General features: G+C 37.4%; 1 protein-coding gene across 4 annotated transcripts in view; it reads left to right on the top strand.

Annotated features, from left to right (window-relative positions):
• Positions 1-6,630, top strand: part of ZNF518A (zinc finger protein 518A) — a 28,558-nt gene extending 21,928 nt beyond the window's left edge. For all 4 annotated transcript variants that reach the window (XM_030334393.1, XM_030334394.1, XM_030334396.2 and 1 more), the window contains one exon: positions 44-6,630. In XM_030334393.1, the coding sequence (XP_030190253.1) occupies positions 167-4,627 (4,461 nt within the window). In that variant the 5' untranslated portion in view covers positions 44-166 and the 3' untranslated portion in view covers positions 4,628-6,630. The remainder of the gene's footprint in view (positions 1-43) is intronic.
• The last annotated feature ends 10,612 nt before the right edge of the window (positions 6,631-17,242 follow it).

The raw sequence follows: 17,242 nt of genomic DNA, 5'->3' as shown, positions 1-17,242 counted from the left end.
TGATGCTTACGTGATGAAAATTCAATTCTTTGTTTGATTTCAGGTGAGTTAATGTGGGAAAAATCCTCGTATTTTGAAGATGTCTTGCAACAGTATTGTTTCCTGTTTAAGTTACAAGTAACTTCAGTTTTTAGAGAAAAAAGAAATTGGGTTTTTTTGTTAAATCATGCCATCTGAACAGAAACAGTTATTTTTTGATGAAAAACAAACTATTTTAAAAAAAGATTATGATGTGAAAAATGAGATAGTTGATACTATTAGATCAGTGCTTAGGCCAAAAATTTCAGAAAGTCGTTTTCATTATGAACTAAAAAATGTGAAAATCGATTTGCCGAAGATAAATATTCCAAATGAAGTCTTTTTGAAACATGAAGTTGACAAATACAGAAAGTTATTTCAGCGTCAACCACAGACTGCAAGAAAATCTATCAGTATAAAGACTGTAAGCTGTGTAGAGGAGTGTATGCTGCTCCAGAAGTCTGAGAGAGTTGAAGAAGAGGGTTTAAAAATGTCGGCAAAAATACTCAATTTCAACTGTTTAAAATGCCGAGATAGCACTCGATATAGCCCAAATGATTTACAGAAACACTTTCAGATGTGGCACCGTGGTGAATTACCTTCATATCCTTGTGAAATGTGCAGTTTTTCAGCAAATGACTTCCAGATATTTAAACAACACAGACGGACACACAGAAGCACTTTAGTAAAATGTGACATTTGTAACAATGAGAATGTGTATACTTTATTAGACTTGACAAAGCATTTTACATCCACACATTGTGTAAATGGTAATTTTCAATGTGAAAAGTGCAAATTCTCCACCCAGGATGTTGGCACATTTGTTCAGCACATTCATAGACATAATGAAATCCATTATAAATGTGGTAAATGCCATCATATATGTTTTACCAAAGGAGAGCTTCAGAAGCACCTTCACATTCATTCTGGTACATTTCCCTTCACTTGTCAATATTGTAGCTATGGTGCCACTAAGAGAGAGCACCTCGTAAGACATGTTATAACTTTGCACAAAGAACACTTATATGCGAAAGAGAAACTGGAAAAAGACAAATATGAAAAAAGGATGACAAAGACTTCAGGACTTAAGCTGATACTGAAAAGATACAGAATAGATGCATCAAGGAAGACATTCTGGAAACGCAAGAAGATCAACAATGGAAGCGACCGAAGTATAGAAAAAAACACTCAAGTGCTAAAAAAACTGAACAAAACACAGGCTAAATCTGAAGACCAGAGCCATCTTGTTCAAGAACATTTAAATGAAGAAAAGGACGAAAGACCACACTGTGAGAATAACGATAAACCTGCTGAGTTAGGGTCAGAAAAGCCAACTCTTCTGTCCACTGGGCAATATAATAGAGCTGAAGAGGGATCACATTCGACTCTAGGTTTCTTGAAGACTGCTGTACAAGGACCTACAGTGTTGATGGTGAAAAATAATAGAATAACAATTCCTGCTAACTACAGTGCTGATTTTATGGGTTTTAAGATGGTGGATGGAAAACAACATATTGTAATAAAATTGTTGCCTACCAGTAAACAGAATTTATATTCACCAGGCTCACAGCCAGGTGCTGCAAAGGATGGTACTGGCAATTTGCAGCCCCAGACACTGGACACTACTGGATTTTTAGCAGGAGTAACAACTGAGTTAAGTGACACCGTTTACATGAAAGCAACTACTCCATTTTCGTGCTCATCTCCTCTACTTTCAGGGAAAGTCCTATCAGAAAAAGAAATGGCTTTGCTATCTCAAACGGGTAATATGCTTCAAACAGTGGATGATGAAAAAAGCGTGTCGTCTTTGTCAGCATCAGGATTGGTTACAGCATCAGTGAATTTGGCCACAAAAGTTGAAACAAAAGATAATATTGACTTATGGGGAAGTTACATTCCTCAGAGTCACCCTGAGATACCAGGTGCTGCCATTAGAAGTCCAGATAAAGTCAACTCTGCTACCAAACAAAATGCATACAACAGCGGAGATATGCATAACTATTGCATTAATTATGTCAGCTCTGAGTTACCTGTTGAATCTTCCAACCACGGATCATTACCCTTTCATAATTACTCAAAAGTAAATAATTCTAATAAACGTCGTAGGTTTTCAGGAACAGCGGTGTCTGAAAAAGAACCCTCATCAAGCAAAACAGTTGTTCAACAACCAATAAGTGAATCGGTTTTATCTTTGGTGCGAAAGGAGAGCTCAAATCCAGATAGCATGTTAGCATCTCTTAGCCTGTTAAATACTAAAGATGGAACTTTAAAAATGCAAGCTGAAATTGAAGAACAATGTGTGTTAGAAAAAGGACAAAACATTGACGGACAGAACTTCTACACTAATGAAAATCAAAATTTAGAGAATGTGACTGAAAAATCTAAGTGGGATGACATTTCTAATGTTGAGTCACCTATGATGCCTAGAATCACATCTGTTTTCTCTCTCCACAGCCAACAGGCATCAGAATTTTTGCCCCCTGAAGTAAACCAGTTACTTCAGGATGGGTTAAAAACAAAATCTGATGTAAAACAGGACTCTAGTAAGACTCCAGATAAAGGCCTGCCACTTCATTGTGACCAGTCCTTTCAGAAACCTGAGGGAGAAGGCAAAATAGTTGAATCTTCAAAAGACTTCAAAGTACAAGGTGTCTTCCCAATTCCATCTGGTGGTATAGGGATTAATGTGCCTATAAATGATCTGAATTTAAAGTGTAGTGGAAAAGAAAAACAAAATCTGTCAATATCACAAGATGTGAGAGATTCAGAAAAGGCACCTAGAATTTCAGGTATTGGCACATTACTTAAGACTCAGTCAGATGCAATAATAACACAGCAGCTCGTAAAAGATAAACTGCGAGCCACTACACAAAATTTAGGTTCTTTATATAGGCAGAGTCCACTTCTAAATTCAGAACCAAAAAAAGCTATATTTGTTCAGACTCCAAAAGGCTTTTTTGTACCACTGCACATTGCTAACAAGCCTGGATTACATGTTGTTTCAGGAAGACCACTTCCATTGGTTAACACACAAGGTGTACCTGCTTCTCTTCTTTTAAACAAGAAACCCGGGATGATTTTAACATTTAATCATGGGAAACTTGAAGGTGTTTCCACTGTCAAAACTGAGAGTGCTCAAGCTTGTGGAACTACAGCTAAGGAGCCTTGCAGAACACCTTTTTTAAAGGTGGAACCAAACAGTAATTGTCTGACACCTGCACTATGTTCCAGCATTGGCAGTTGCTTGAGCATGAAAAGTAGTTCCGAAAATACTCTGCCGTTAAAAGGCCCGTACATTATTAAAACGTCAGCAAGTTCTTCAGTGAAAGCTGTTCCTACTCCTAATGTAGCTTCTGAGCACCAGGGCACCAAGTTGAATATTTTGGAATCAGTAAAACAGCAGAATGAGATTTTTCCCAAACCACCTCTTTATACCCTCTTGCCTGATGGCAAACAAGCTGTTTTTTTAAAGTGTGTGATGCCAAATAAGACTGAGCTGCTTAAGCCTAAATTAGTCCAAAATAGTACGTATTATCAAAACATACAGCCAAAGAAACCTGAAGGAACACCACAAAAAATATTGCTGAAAATTTTTAACCCTGTTTTAAATGTGACTGCTGCTAACAATCTGTCTGTAAACAACTCTGCATCCTCATTGCAGAAAGACAAAGTACCATCTAATCAGACTACAGGAGGAGAGCAGAGAGAGCCAGAATCTTCTAGAGATGCCTTACCCTTCTTACTAGATGATATGATGCCAGCAAATGAAATTGTGATAACTTCTACTGCGACATGCCCAGAATCTTCTGAGGAACCAGTGTGTTTCACTGACCGTTCAGATACCAGGGTGTTAAGGTGTAAAACAAATTGTACAATTGAGAGAAGCTTCGATAGAAAAAAGACTTCCAAAAAAAATTTTCCAAGAATAAAAACTCATGTAAGAAGTAAAGATTCTGAAACTGCCTTTGTACCTAGAAACAGGAACTGTAAACGAAAGTGTAGGGAGAGTTACCAAGAACCTCCAAGAAAAAAGGCAACATTACATAGAAAGTGTAAAGAAAAGGCAAAACCTGAAGCTGTCCGTGAATCGTTTGGATTTAGCAGACCGAGGCTTTCAAAAGATGCAGTCAGAACTTTGCGGCTTTTCCCATTTAGTTCCACACAGCTTGTGAAATGTCCTAGGAGAAACCAGCCAGTTGTAGTTTTGAATCATCCTGATGCAGATGCCCCAGAAGTAGTAAGTGTAATGAAAACTATTGCTAAATTTAATGGACGTGTACTTAAGGTTTCATTGTCAAAAAGAACTATCGATGCTTTACTGAAACCGGTTTGTGGTAATGCTTCACAAACAATTTATGATGATTTTTCCAAGAGGCATAAAACATTTAAACCTGTTAGTTCTGTGAAAGAAAGATTTGTGCTAAAATTAACACTCAAAAAGATGAGCAAAAACAATTATCAGATCGTGAAAACTACCTCTGAAAATGTTCCAAAAGCTAAATTTAACTGTTGGTTTTGTGGTAGAGTATTTGACAATCAGGATGCTTGGGCTGGTCATGGGCAGAGACATTTAATGGAAGCTACTCGTGATTGGAATATATTAGAATAATTTACTGTAGTTACCAAGGAACAGAGAAGTAAAAGGGTCTTAGAAGAAAACAGTGGGTTGAATTACCTTAAGGTAATTGTCTACTTCAGTATATACCTAAAATTGAACATCGGAAAGTAGGCTGTATTTCCATGGGAGACTAGAAAAGTTTTATGTGTGATAGTTGCAAATGCTGTCACTGGACACATAAGCTTTGAAAGAAACTAATCACAGCACAGATGTACCTTGATTTAGTTTTTTTTAAGTGTGTTGTTGGGAAGTTAGGGCTAAAGAAAATTTTGATAAAACAGTTTTCCCAGTTTAGTTATTTAGGGACTCTTAGTAGAGGGTAACGGCTGACAACTGCATTCCCTCTCTTCTTCCACCAGCCTTAGGAATCTGATAAGTGTAGCTCCTCTGAAGATGGAGAGAGCTCTTTCACCATGGAGCTGAAGGAGTTCCTCATCATTTGTGAAGATACACTAAGAGAGCTTGAGTAAAGAATTTAACTTTACATCTGCTTGATAGAGCTGTTTTGAAGGGTATTAGGTTCCTTAGAGTAACTAAGTACAGTTATACCTCTTGATGCTTGAAGAGAGTTTTTGACAAGTACATCTTTTTTCTCTTACGCTGTGTCCCACATCAAGGATTGGAATACCCTCCCAAGGTGATTTTCTTTTTCTAAATGGCTGTGTCAAGCACTGTAGTAGATGAGAAGCCTCAAAAGAAGAATTAAACTCTCTGGGTCTAGTTTGAAGTCTAGTGAAGGAACTTGAACATTTTTCTGAATTTGATGATAATCTCCAGTGATTCTCTTGCACAGAACTATGCTTATTTGATTTAAATTGTTTGTCCCTCTTAAACCAAATGGCCCATTTTTTACTTGGTTGCCATGCATTTAAAAAGTGGACCATAGACGCACTTCCAAGGGAATGGCTTTTCTTGAAAATAAAAAATTATTCTCCAGAAACCATATTTTGAAACAAGATTAGCAAAGCAAATCAGATTTTTGCTGTTTAATTACTGTTAGGTGTCTAAACATGTACTCTCTGGGACAAACCATTTTTGTTAGCACCTTTTCAGTATGATTGACAGCCCAAAGCAGATTCTTTACTGTTTGTTGGCAGTTGAAATAAAGAAGCATTAATAGTGGATTCAGTGACAGTGCATAAAATTTCAGGACAGATTCCTAGGGGACATACCTAGCAGGTAGGGTTTTAAAATGGATATTTTCATGACAACGACAGAATCATTGACTGAAACTTCACCGTGTAAGTTTGGATCAAATTTTGTTGGATCATTGGATAACGGAGTCCTTGTATTACAAATTACTGTATAATTTTTGTTATATTGTTACTACAAGTGTTACAACATTTTCATTGACTGAAAACTTCAGGGCTTCTTTTCTGTATATAAGAAAGAATTTAAACCTGTACATATTTTTGTACCTTTCAGTTTGTTATGTAAATTTTGCACAGAAAATTTTTGACATAAAAAGTTTATTTTCCTTCAGTTTAGTTCTGTGCATGCACTAATAAAACTGGTTGTTTAATTTAAAAGGAATATGTAAGACTTTACCCATGTCCTTTTCTTGGTTTTTATTTTAGATGTAGAATTTTTTTTTTTTTTGGGTAAATTCATTTTTCAGGGATTGAACACTATTGTTAGCAAGTGCCTAAAAGATGTGAAACAGTTTACATATGTCAACTGTAACAGTAGGTCCCAAATGGGCCCATTCCCCCAAAAGTTTTATTTTAAAGAAAGCCATACATAGATGCTTCAAGCTATCTTGCTATGCACATTATACATGTACTTTTTTTGTGCAGTTTGTCTACTTTCCTAGTGAAGTATTTTTTGTATAAAACCTGTTATAATTGTGTTTCTTAAATTGAGCCTAAGAATGGAGTTGATTGGAAATATACAGTATATATTAATAACGTATATGGTGTTTAAAGAATGATAAGCATTGTTAATTTCTGTAATGAAAATTTTCTTCAATTAAATTTATCTTAAGTTTGTGTTTACACAGTAATTTTTTTTACTGTACTGAAGTCAAATGGGAATTTTATTCTAAAGGGAAATACTTCTATTTCAAAAAAGTTTGTTTCCTTTTATGCTAGGGAACTGTGTCAAATAAAGTGTGGATTTGCCCCCCCAAAATCATAGATGGAACTTTGTTTGAGAACAAACACTTAACACCATAAAGTTACTATAGTTATGCTGATGAGGAAAATCATAGAGAGGCTTATGCTCTTTAGTACCCTAACAGCAATAGAATTGAAATGCTCTGCTGTTCTGGGTAGATGTATTATAACTCATTGCCTTCCATGAATAGAGAAGAGAGAGCAGCAACTATCATGCCAATGTTTGCAGGATTATAAAAACACATTTCAGAATAGCCATGCTGGTAAAAATCTAATGTTGTGATGCATACTTTTTGCCTTAAAGTTTTAAAAGCCATTTTAAAAAGCTTCATGCCCCAGATACTCTAGTTAGCCCCTTTTCTGATTTGTTAGGTTATTCTGAAGAAGGCAAACTTCCTTGGAACCTCTCTCTTGTGGAGTGGAAAATCCAAAATCAAAACCCACCATCCTTTCTTTTCTCCTAGCTGAAACTGAACTAAAGATTGTTCTCTAAAATAGGAATAGCCACTAATTTGAGGTTGTGACTACACTGGAAGGGTTTTATTTTTGCAATCCAACTTCTTGGTCAGGAATTTGTTTCATTTTTCCCTAGTTGTCCATCTCCAAGGAAATGGACCTATTTGCATTCGATTGAAAAAATAGTTTAACTTTCAAAGAGTTTACCTTTCATCTTACTAAGCACTCAGTGTATTGAAATGTGATATATATATATGTGATATATATATGTATATACCTATATATAAATGTGATATATATACATATATATATATATATATATATATATATATATAACACATATTTTTTTTTTAATGAAAAATTGTGGTTTTGTTAAGGGGTCAGCAAAGTTTATAAGTAAAGGGTAAGTTAAGCTAGTAAATAATTTAGGCTTTGTAGGCCATTTAGTCTCTGTCATAACTTCCTAAATGAGCCATGAGCTGAATTTGGCCTACCAAACCATTCACTAACCCTTGTTTTAGTTCTCTCAAAGGTCTGCCCTTAGAGTGGGATTTTTAAAGTTAGTAACAAATTTGGTGCAGTTTTTTTGTGATGTACACCAGCTGTATAAAAGTTACAAAGTATAAAAACTAAAGTATGCATATAAAGTTACCAACATAGATGTGTTTAAAAGTGAAGGGAATGTAAATAATGAAAAGGATTAGTGGTTGAAATGGATGGGCCATCTGTGTGCAAAGGGTCATGTAACTTATGGAGGGTTTAAAAATGAGATCAAACAGTTGTGAGAATTTATGTTCAGGTTAGGTGAGAAATACTAGTTCTTTAAGTGATTTGAAATAGCTGTTAAGAAAAGTAATGAGTTCTTGGGTGGGGGGAGAATGGAGGTGAGGTGAAAACAATATTAATTCCATATAGCTAATTTACTGATCTTTTTTCCATTGTCTTCCCCGCCCCCCCCCCCCCCCCCCCCACCATTGACATCTGCTTTTTTAGCTTGGGATATGAACCATTTCTGTTGGGGTATTGGCTCTGTTCCTTACTTCAGCAATTTGCTAGCATTCTTATTTTCAGCAAAGTGCCTTGACTCCATTCGGGATCTTATCTGGTTGAAACTTGCTGGGGGAATTTTCAGGGCATTATTTGTTGTTAGTTAAGAATGTAGAAAGAATTAGCTAGTTCTGCTAATTAGCTAGTTAAGAATTAGCAGAAAAATTTCCCTATAATGCAGAGTTGAAATAGGATCAGCATGGTTGACTTTAGTGTTCATTGGTTTCAGTATGTTCTTAATTGTACAGTTGAGAAGTAGCCAATATCTTGGAAGAGGTGTTTGACCAAGTCTTCTTTGAATTATTTGTTTTTAGTTCCGTCTTTTGAGCTGCTGTTAGTAAGTGCCCCCAACGTAACAATCTTCTTTCTTTGAAAAGTACATATCATTATTGTGACATTGTAAACGTTTGAGTAAATAGTGTAGGAAGAATGTTAATATGTACATCAATTTCAAATATCATGATTTTTAGTCAATGCCAAGAATGTACTTAACATAAAAATGCTCATTCCTAGTAAAGTCATTTTTGCTTTTTTAGAATTCTTCCTTAATACTTCAGAGTCCTTTAACCAAAAGTGAAGGTAATGTTCAGTTTGTGACTGAAACTGCTTCTTTCAGTTAAGGTGCCGGTTATCATCAATTACTTCATAAGTTACTGCTAATGTAAAAAGACAGGAAAGCAAAATGAAAAACTTGGAGACCAAAATACTATTTACAAATAACTTCATTTCAATATTTTGAAAATCCAAAGGAGTACACTGAAAATTAGCTTTTCTGAACACTTAATAGTAATCAATTGTGAAAAAATAAAAGAAGACCCATTTATAGTAAGAGCCACAAAATAATAAATTTAAAAGTTGTGTGAAGCTGCCTAAGGAAAATCCACAAAACCTAACTGGGAGATACACAATGTCTCTGGGTATAAGATGAAATATACCGCTGTTTGGTAGATCCCATTTTCCACACAGGTGTCCCACAGAAGGCTCATATCAAGTGGGAGGTGGCAGTTGGTGGGGCCCACTGTACCACCCTCAAATCCTGCAGCGTAAGGAGAATCAGGGCAGGAGCCGCTCTTAGGTGCAAGTCCCCCTTTTGCACACAGCTGTGTTGCAAGAGATCTGCTCTGGTGGGCTGGGCATCTAAACGGCAGCTTCTATCTCTTCTAGCTTTCTGGGGGGCAGAAGAGCTATTATTCTGTGCACACTCAGCCCCTGATGAACATTAGCAAATTCCATCCTCCCTGGTTCTGGGCTATAGAAGGTCCATACTGAGAGGTGATAGACGATTGTCACCCATGTCCTTCTCTAGCTCCTGGCACAGCTACTTTGCAGGGAAGAACTAGGAGACGTTGAACAAAGAGCCAGTTTCCCATACTCTGCCCCACCCCCACCCCCACCCCAACATGCTCCATAGCACAAAGGCACAGGGGTTCTGTTCAGGGGAGGGTTTGAGTGAGCTTCAAAGACTTGACAACACACTTGACATTACCAGGGGCCTAACTTTACCTGGAACAGACTGGAGCAGAGCAGGTATAAACTGCTAATGTAAAACAAATCATATAAAAAATTTAAAACAATAGAACAAGCAGCTAGCAATAAATGGAGGCTAACCATTGCAGGTAATACCAATAAACACCAGCCAGAAAGCGTAAAGACAAGATCAGGGAGAGAGACAAAGAGAATGGATAAAACTACAGACATCCCTTGTGATCAGAAATAATGTGTTTATGTTCAAGCCTGCACCACATAGAAGCGACCAGACAGGGAACATCTGGGCTACAAGTCCAGATGACAGAATGTAGGGCAAAACTTGTCAACTCCCTAGACAGTCAAAGCAGACTCCAAGCCCCACACGGATCCAGTGGTGATGGGGGTAAATCTCCCTAATTCAGGGGGCTTAAGCATAACCTCATTAATTAGTGGCTGGTTATAAAATGATGCTGACTCAGAAGCAACCCGTAGGAAGTCAGGCTTAAAGATAAAAATGAGAGAGAAACAAGTTGGGCAGTAACATCAGAGGCTGCACACTGTGAAGGGATATAAACTTCATGAATTAGTCCAGCCAAGTCACTAAACAAAACTAAGCCGGGAGTGAGGAGGAGAACTACTATGCAGAGAACCTACAATATGTTACCTAAAATGTCCTATTTTCAACACAACATTATGAGACATTCAAAGAAGCAGGAAAGTGTGACATGGGAAAAAGCAATCAATAGAAACTTCCTTTGAGGGATACCAGATGTAGTGTAAGTGTTAAGCAGCAATTATAAATATGTTCAAAGACCTAAAGGAAACCAAGTTTAAAGAACTAAAAGAAATGCTGACAGTGACTCATCAAATAGAAAATGGAAATAAAAAGATAGAAAATAAAAACTCAAAGAAAATTCTGAAGTTGAGAAGTTCAATAGCCAAAGTGAGACTTTTCCTAGCGGGGCTCAACAGATTTGAGCTGTCAGAAGAATGCACAAATCTGAAGATAGATGGGGAGAGATTATGAAATCTGAAGCACAGATGGAAAAAAGAATGAAGAAAAACAGTCCTCCTCATACTACATACACAAAAGTTAAATCATAAACCAAAATGAAAGCAAAAACTAGAAAACTCATGGAAGTAAATACCGTGAACTTTGTTTAGGCAGTCTTCTTAAATATTCTTAAACAAACAAAAAGAAATCAGGAACTTTAAAATGTATAGAATTTTTATTAGAAGAGGTTATGAGCTGATCTATTTCATCTAGTTTGGCTGGTATCAATTTCAGTAATAAAAACTTTGTTATACATCATTCCTCCCCTCATGCTATTATTGTCACAAATTATATCTTTATAAGTTCGGTGCCCATCAATTATTGCTGTATGCATTTTACTTCTAAATTGAGAGGAAAAAAGTTAAAAAATGCATTTGCTGTCTTTTATAATTACCATGATCAGTTCTGCATGTCTTTGTATGGATTTGAATTACTATCTGGTGTCCTTTCAGCCTGAAGGACTCCCTTTGGTATTTTTGTGTAGGACACGTCTGCTAGTAATGTTTATTTGGGAATGTCTTAATTTTTTGCTTGCCTTTTGAAGGATAGTTTTGCTGACCATGGAACTGGTTTACAGTCTTTTTCCATTCAGCACCTTGACTATGTCATTTTACTGCTTCTGGCCTCCATGGTTTCTTTAGAGAAGTCAGCTGTTAATCTTATTGAGGACCTTATATGTGATGAGTCACTTCTCTCTTGCTGCTTTCAAGATTCTCCCTTGTTTTTTTTAAAGTAGTTTGATTATAGTATGTCTGGGTATACATATCTTTGAGAACTTGGAGTCCCTGGAGCTTCATGGATTTGTAGATCAATATTTTTCAACAGATTTGGGGAGTTTTCTTCAAATATTCTTTTCGATGCTTTCTTTTTCTTCTCTCCTCCTGAGACTCACATTATGTATATGCATCATGCTTGTTGACTCCGTTTCTTAGGCTTTCATTTTTCTTCTTTTTTTTTTCTGTTCTTCAAACTGGACAGTGTCAACTGATTTATCTTTAAGTTTATAGATTCTGTCTTCTGCCTGCCTAAATTTGTTGCTGAGCCCCTCAAGTGACATTTTCATTTCAGTTATACTTTTCAACTCTACAATGGAAAAGTTCTAGAATTAAAAGTTCGTTTCATGGGGCGCCTGGGTGGCGCAGTCGGTTAGGCATCCGACTTCAGCCAGGTCACGATCTTGCGGTCCGTGAGTTCGAGCCCCGCGTCGGGCTCTGGGCTGATGGCTCAGAGCCTGGAGCCTGTTTCCGGTTCTGTGTCTCCCTCTCTCTCTGCCCCTCCCCCGTTCATGCTCTGTCTCTCTCTGTCCCAAAAATAAATAAACGTTGAAAAAAAAAAAATTTAAAAAAAAAAAAAAGTTCGTTTCACAACTTCTGTCTATTCATACTCTCTATTTGGTTGAAACATATTTACTTTCCTTTTGTTCTTTAAACATGGTTTCATTAAAGTCTTTGCTTAGAAAATCCAATGCCTGGGCTTTCTCAGGATTTCTGTTGATTGCTTTTTCCCCTGTGTATGGGCCATATTTTTTTCTTTGCATAACCTTGTACTTTTTTTTGAAAACAGAACACTTAAAATATTATAATGTGGCAACTCTGAAAATCAGATTGTCCATCCCCTCCTCCGTCCCAGGGTTTGTTTTTATTGCTGCTTGTTGTAGTTGTTTATCTAGTAACTTTTCTGAACTAATTTTGTAAAGTCTGTATTCTTTGTCATGTGTGGCCACTGAAGTATCTGTTATGTTAGCTTAATGGTCAGCTAACGATTGGACAGAGATTTCCTTAAACACACAGAATGGAAAAGCACCCAGAATGTTTGCCAGGGACTGTGTTTTTGTGGTGCATCTCCAACACTCAGCCAGACAGTTTTCAACTCTGCCTTAGCCTCCACTACTTTGATAGAGCCTCCAGGTTAGTCAGAGATGACAGTTTTGGGGCTTCTCAGGGCTTTGGTTAGCACACACACAGCCCTGACCATGCATGTTTGTCTTCTAGATTCCTAGGAATATGTGGTAACTTTACGAAGCCCTTAAGGACATCTCATTTCCCAGCTGTCCTCCCTAGCTTTTTTGATCAGTCTGTTGATTGCCTCAAATGTTATCTATCACCTCAGGCAGCAGTAACCAAAACATTGGCCTGTTAATGTTTCAACTTTGCCCCTAGGTAGCGGCTTTAGCTCCAGGCAAGCTTCAAGTCAGACAGAACCAGTCTTCCAGGAAGCCACCAGACTAGCCGAAACAAATGATTACAATTCTTTGTGACTGACATCTGTTCTGTTCTGTCTATTGCCAGGAATGGGACTTGTATCTTCAAGGCCACTGCTAACGTCACATTTAAAGGTGAAAGACTGAAAACTTTCCCCTTAAGATCAGGAAGAAGAAAAGATGTGCACTCTTGCAGTTTCTATTACACATAATACTGGTTGTTCTAGTCAGGGCAATTAGGCAAATGAAAGAAAAAACATCCAGATAGGAGAGGAAGATATTAAAAATATCTGTAATTTTAAATGACATGATCTTGTATGTGAGAAATCCTAAGGAATCCACTAAAATTTTTGTAATCAATTCATGAGCTAAGCAAGGGTGCAGAATACAAGATCTATAGAAGAATCAATTCTACTTCCATATGTTAGCAATGAACAATCCTAAGCGAAACTGAGGAAAAAAGATCCCATTTATAGTGTCATCTAAAGGAATAAAAATAGATTTGGCAAAAGAATTGCAAGACTTTTACCCTGAAACTATAAGTCATTGTTGAAAGAAATTAAAGAAGACCTATATAAATGTAGAGACATCCTATGTTCATGAATTGGAAGATTTAATATTGTTAAGATGGGAAGATTCCCCAAATTGATCCACAGATTCAATGCAATCCCTGTCAGAATTCCAGCTGCCATTCTTTACAGAAATTGACAAACTGATTCTAAAATTCATGTGAAAATGCAGGGCATTCAGAATAACCAATAGCTAAAACAATTGTGACGAGAAGAATAAAGTTGGAAAACTTATTTTCCCATTTCAAAACTTCTACAAAACTACTGTAATCAAGACCGTTTAGTACTGACATAATAACCATACAGGTCAATGAAATAGAATTGAGAGTCCAGAAATAAACCCATATATTTACGGTCAATTGATTTTTGACAAGAAAGCCAACGCATTTCAGTGTGGGAAGAATAGTCTTTTAACAAATGTTCCTGGGGCAACTGGATATCCATGTGCAAAAGAATGCATTTGTAAACCTACCTTGTATCATACATAAACTCAAAATGGATCACTACATGTTAGAGATAAAACTATAAAAATAATTAGAAACGTAGCTGTAAATCTCTGTGACCTTAGGTTATAGTTTCTTAAATAAGACACCAAGAACACAGCAATCAAAGTAGATAAATTGGAATTCATTAAAATGAAAAAACTGGGTTTCAAAGAACTCAAGAAAGTGAAAAGAAAACTCATAGAATGGAAGAAAATATTTTCAAATCACATATCTAATATGGGAAATGTACCCAAAATATATTAAAATGATTGTGATTCAATAAAAAGACAACTCACTTAAAAATGGTCAAAGGATTTGAATAGATATTTCTTCAAAGAAGATACACAAATAACTAATAACCACATGAATATATGCTTAACCTTTTTAGTCATTAGGGAAATGTAAATCAAAACCACAGTGAGATAGAACTTCACACTCTTTAAAATGGGAATAATCAAAAAGACAATAACAAGTACTGGTGAGAATGTGGTAAAACTGAAACTCTCATACATTGTTGGTCAGAATTTAAAATGGTGCTTTGGAAAATAGTTGGGCATTCCTGAAACTGTTAAATATCATTACCACATGACATAGCAATTCCATTTCTAGATATAAACCCAAAAGAAATGAAAACATTCACTCAAAAACTTGTACGTAAGTGTTTAGAGTGGTATAATCCATAACAGCCAAAAAGTGGAAAACAGCTCAAATGTACTCAACTGATGAATGAAAAACAAAATATGGTATATCTGTATTATATATTATTTAGAGATAAAAAGAAATGGAGTACTGGTACCTACTATAGCATGGATGAACCTTGAAAACATGCTACATGAAAGAAGCCAGTCACAAAGGGCACGCATATGGTATGATTCCATTCCTATGAAATGTTAAGAGTATGCAAGTTTATAGAGACATAATAGCTTAGAAGTGAATTATGATGGGGATTGATGGAGAATGGAGAGTGTCTGCTTATGGGTATAGAGGTTTGGTTTTCTGTTTGGTTTTGTTTTGTTTTTAGAGCAAGTGCGAGAGGGGCAGGGAGAGAGAGAGAGAATCCCAAGCAAGCTCTACCCTCAGCACAGAGCCTGACATGGGGTTTGATGCCAGGACCCTGTGATCATTAGCTGAGCTGAAATCAAGAGTTGGACGCCAAACCAACTGTGCCACCCAGGTGCCCCTGGAATTTCTTTTTGATGTGACAGTGTTCTAAACAGATTGTGGTAATGGTTGCACAGGTCTGAATGTATAAAACCCACTGAATCATATAATTTTAAGTGGGTAAATTTTATAGTATGTGAATTATATCTCAATAATGCCATTAAAATTATCAACTAGTAAAAGTTGGTTAACCATTAGAAAGGGGAAATTGGATGCTAAGGAATATAGAAATGGCAAATGTAGAAATTACTATTATTTTTAAGAGTGAGAAAGAATAAACAAGAAAGAAACTAAGCACTTAGAATAGGACTACCCAACCCTTATTCTGAGATTCAGACCTTTTTGAGGAGGTTGTAGCTACCACAGGTACATTCAGCTGGCCAATAATAAAGATGGTGCTGGTCTTAGCTGGTCTGTAGGCAGTAGCTGTGAAACTCATTGGAGGGTGCTGGTCAGCTAGAGCTCCTCTTTGTAAACAATCTGCTGAGCATTATAGAAACTCACTGGCAGGTGCTGCCAGCCTTTTACTGGTCCACAGGAAGCTGCCCCACTGAGTGGCAGAGAAACTCACTAGAGGGTGTGGTCAAGGTGGATCCTACTAGGTGGCTAAGAGAAATTTGCTAGTGAGCACTGGTGGGCTAGAGCGAGTTAGCAGAAACTGGCCTGTGGGGCAGCAGAAAAACTCAGTGGATGATATCACAAGCCAGAACTGGAACTGCTATGTGGTTGAGAAACTCACTAAACAGTGATTGTCACTGGGCATCCCTAATCCACTGATGGGAAAAATCACAATGGAACTAGGAAGGAACCACCAGTGAACTTCTTAGGGATACTTGTTACCCTCTTACCAGTGCATTTTTCTTTCTTTCTTTCTTTCTTTCTTTTCTTTCTTTTCTTTCTTTTCTTTCTTTTATGTTTATTTTTTTTTTAATTTTTTTTTTCAACGTTTATTTATTTTTGGGACAGAGAGAGACAGAGCATGAACGGGGGAGGGGCAGAGAGAGAGGGAGACACAGAATCGGAAACAGGCTCCAGGCTCTGAGCCATCAGCCCAGAGCCCGACGCGGGGCTCGAACTCACGGACCGCGAGATCGTGACCTGGCTGAAGTCGGACGCTTAACCGACTGCGCCACCCAGGCGCCCCTCTTTTATGTTTATTTTTGAAGGAGAGAGAGACAGAGGGTGAGTGGAGGAGGGGCAGAGAGCAAGGGAGACACAGAATCCAAAACGGGCTCCAGACTCTGAGCTGTCAGCACAGAGTCCAACGCGGGGCTCGAATTCATGAACCACAGGATCATGACCTGAGCCAGTCAGACACTTAATCAACTGAGCCACCCAGGCGCCCCTTACCAGTGCATTTCTGATGGCCTTGGTGAACACACTTGTTTCCTGGAACATAATTTTCTGGTGGGTCTTCTGCCCTTCATACATCTACTCTGGCATGCTTACTTCCCTGAGTCTTAATTTCTGTCTCTACTATCTTTCATAGCAATTCAGACATTTTAGCCTCAATCAGTAAAGGCAATCACTTTCTCTAGTCTCGCAGGAGCCACCCAGTGAATTTGCACCACCTCCTATGGGTCTTGCCAGGGTGTTAAATTCTGTATCCTGAGAAGTGCCCTTAAGTTAATAAATTATTTCTTATCTAGTCTTATATTCTGGCTCGTTTGCTCAAGAATTCTCAAAATCTAGTCCTATGGTACTCCCTCAGCTCCTGCCAGTTCGTGGTGCCTAATTCTTTAATCCCCTTCAGGGTTTTTTCTTTTCTTCCCTCAGCAGGCCTAGCACATCCATAGCTGGTTCAGGCTGAAATATGACTTTAGTTATTGGTCTAGCAGCCAGGACAGGAGATGGAGCATATCCTAAAGGAAATTTCTGTTGTCGTACAGGGAAGAGTCCTCTGCAGTGCCTTCCTACACAGGCAGAGTCATAGTTCTTAATGAGAGGGGTACCTCTGCAAACTCTGAAGGTTTAGAGGATTCTGGAAAACCAAATAATTGTTGGCATTCACAACCAACAACGAATTTACTACCATTCATCACCAGATATACTC

This window comes from Lynx canadensis, chromosome D2 (genome assembly GCF_007474595.2).
Source record: "Lynx canadensis isolate LIC74 chromosome D2, mLynCan4.pri.v2, whole genome shotgun sequence".
Taxonomy (NCBI): Eukaryota; Metazoa; Chordata; class Mammalia; order Carnivora; family Felidae; genus Lynx; species Lynx canadensis.
This window is presented reverse-complemented; position numbering and strand designations above follow the sequence as displayed.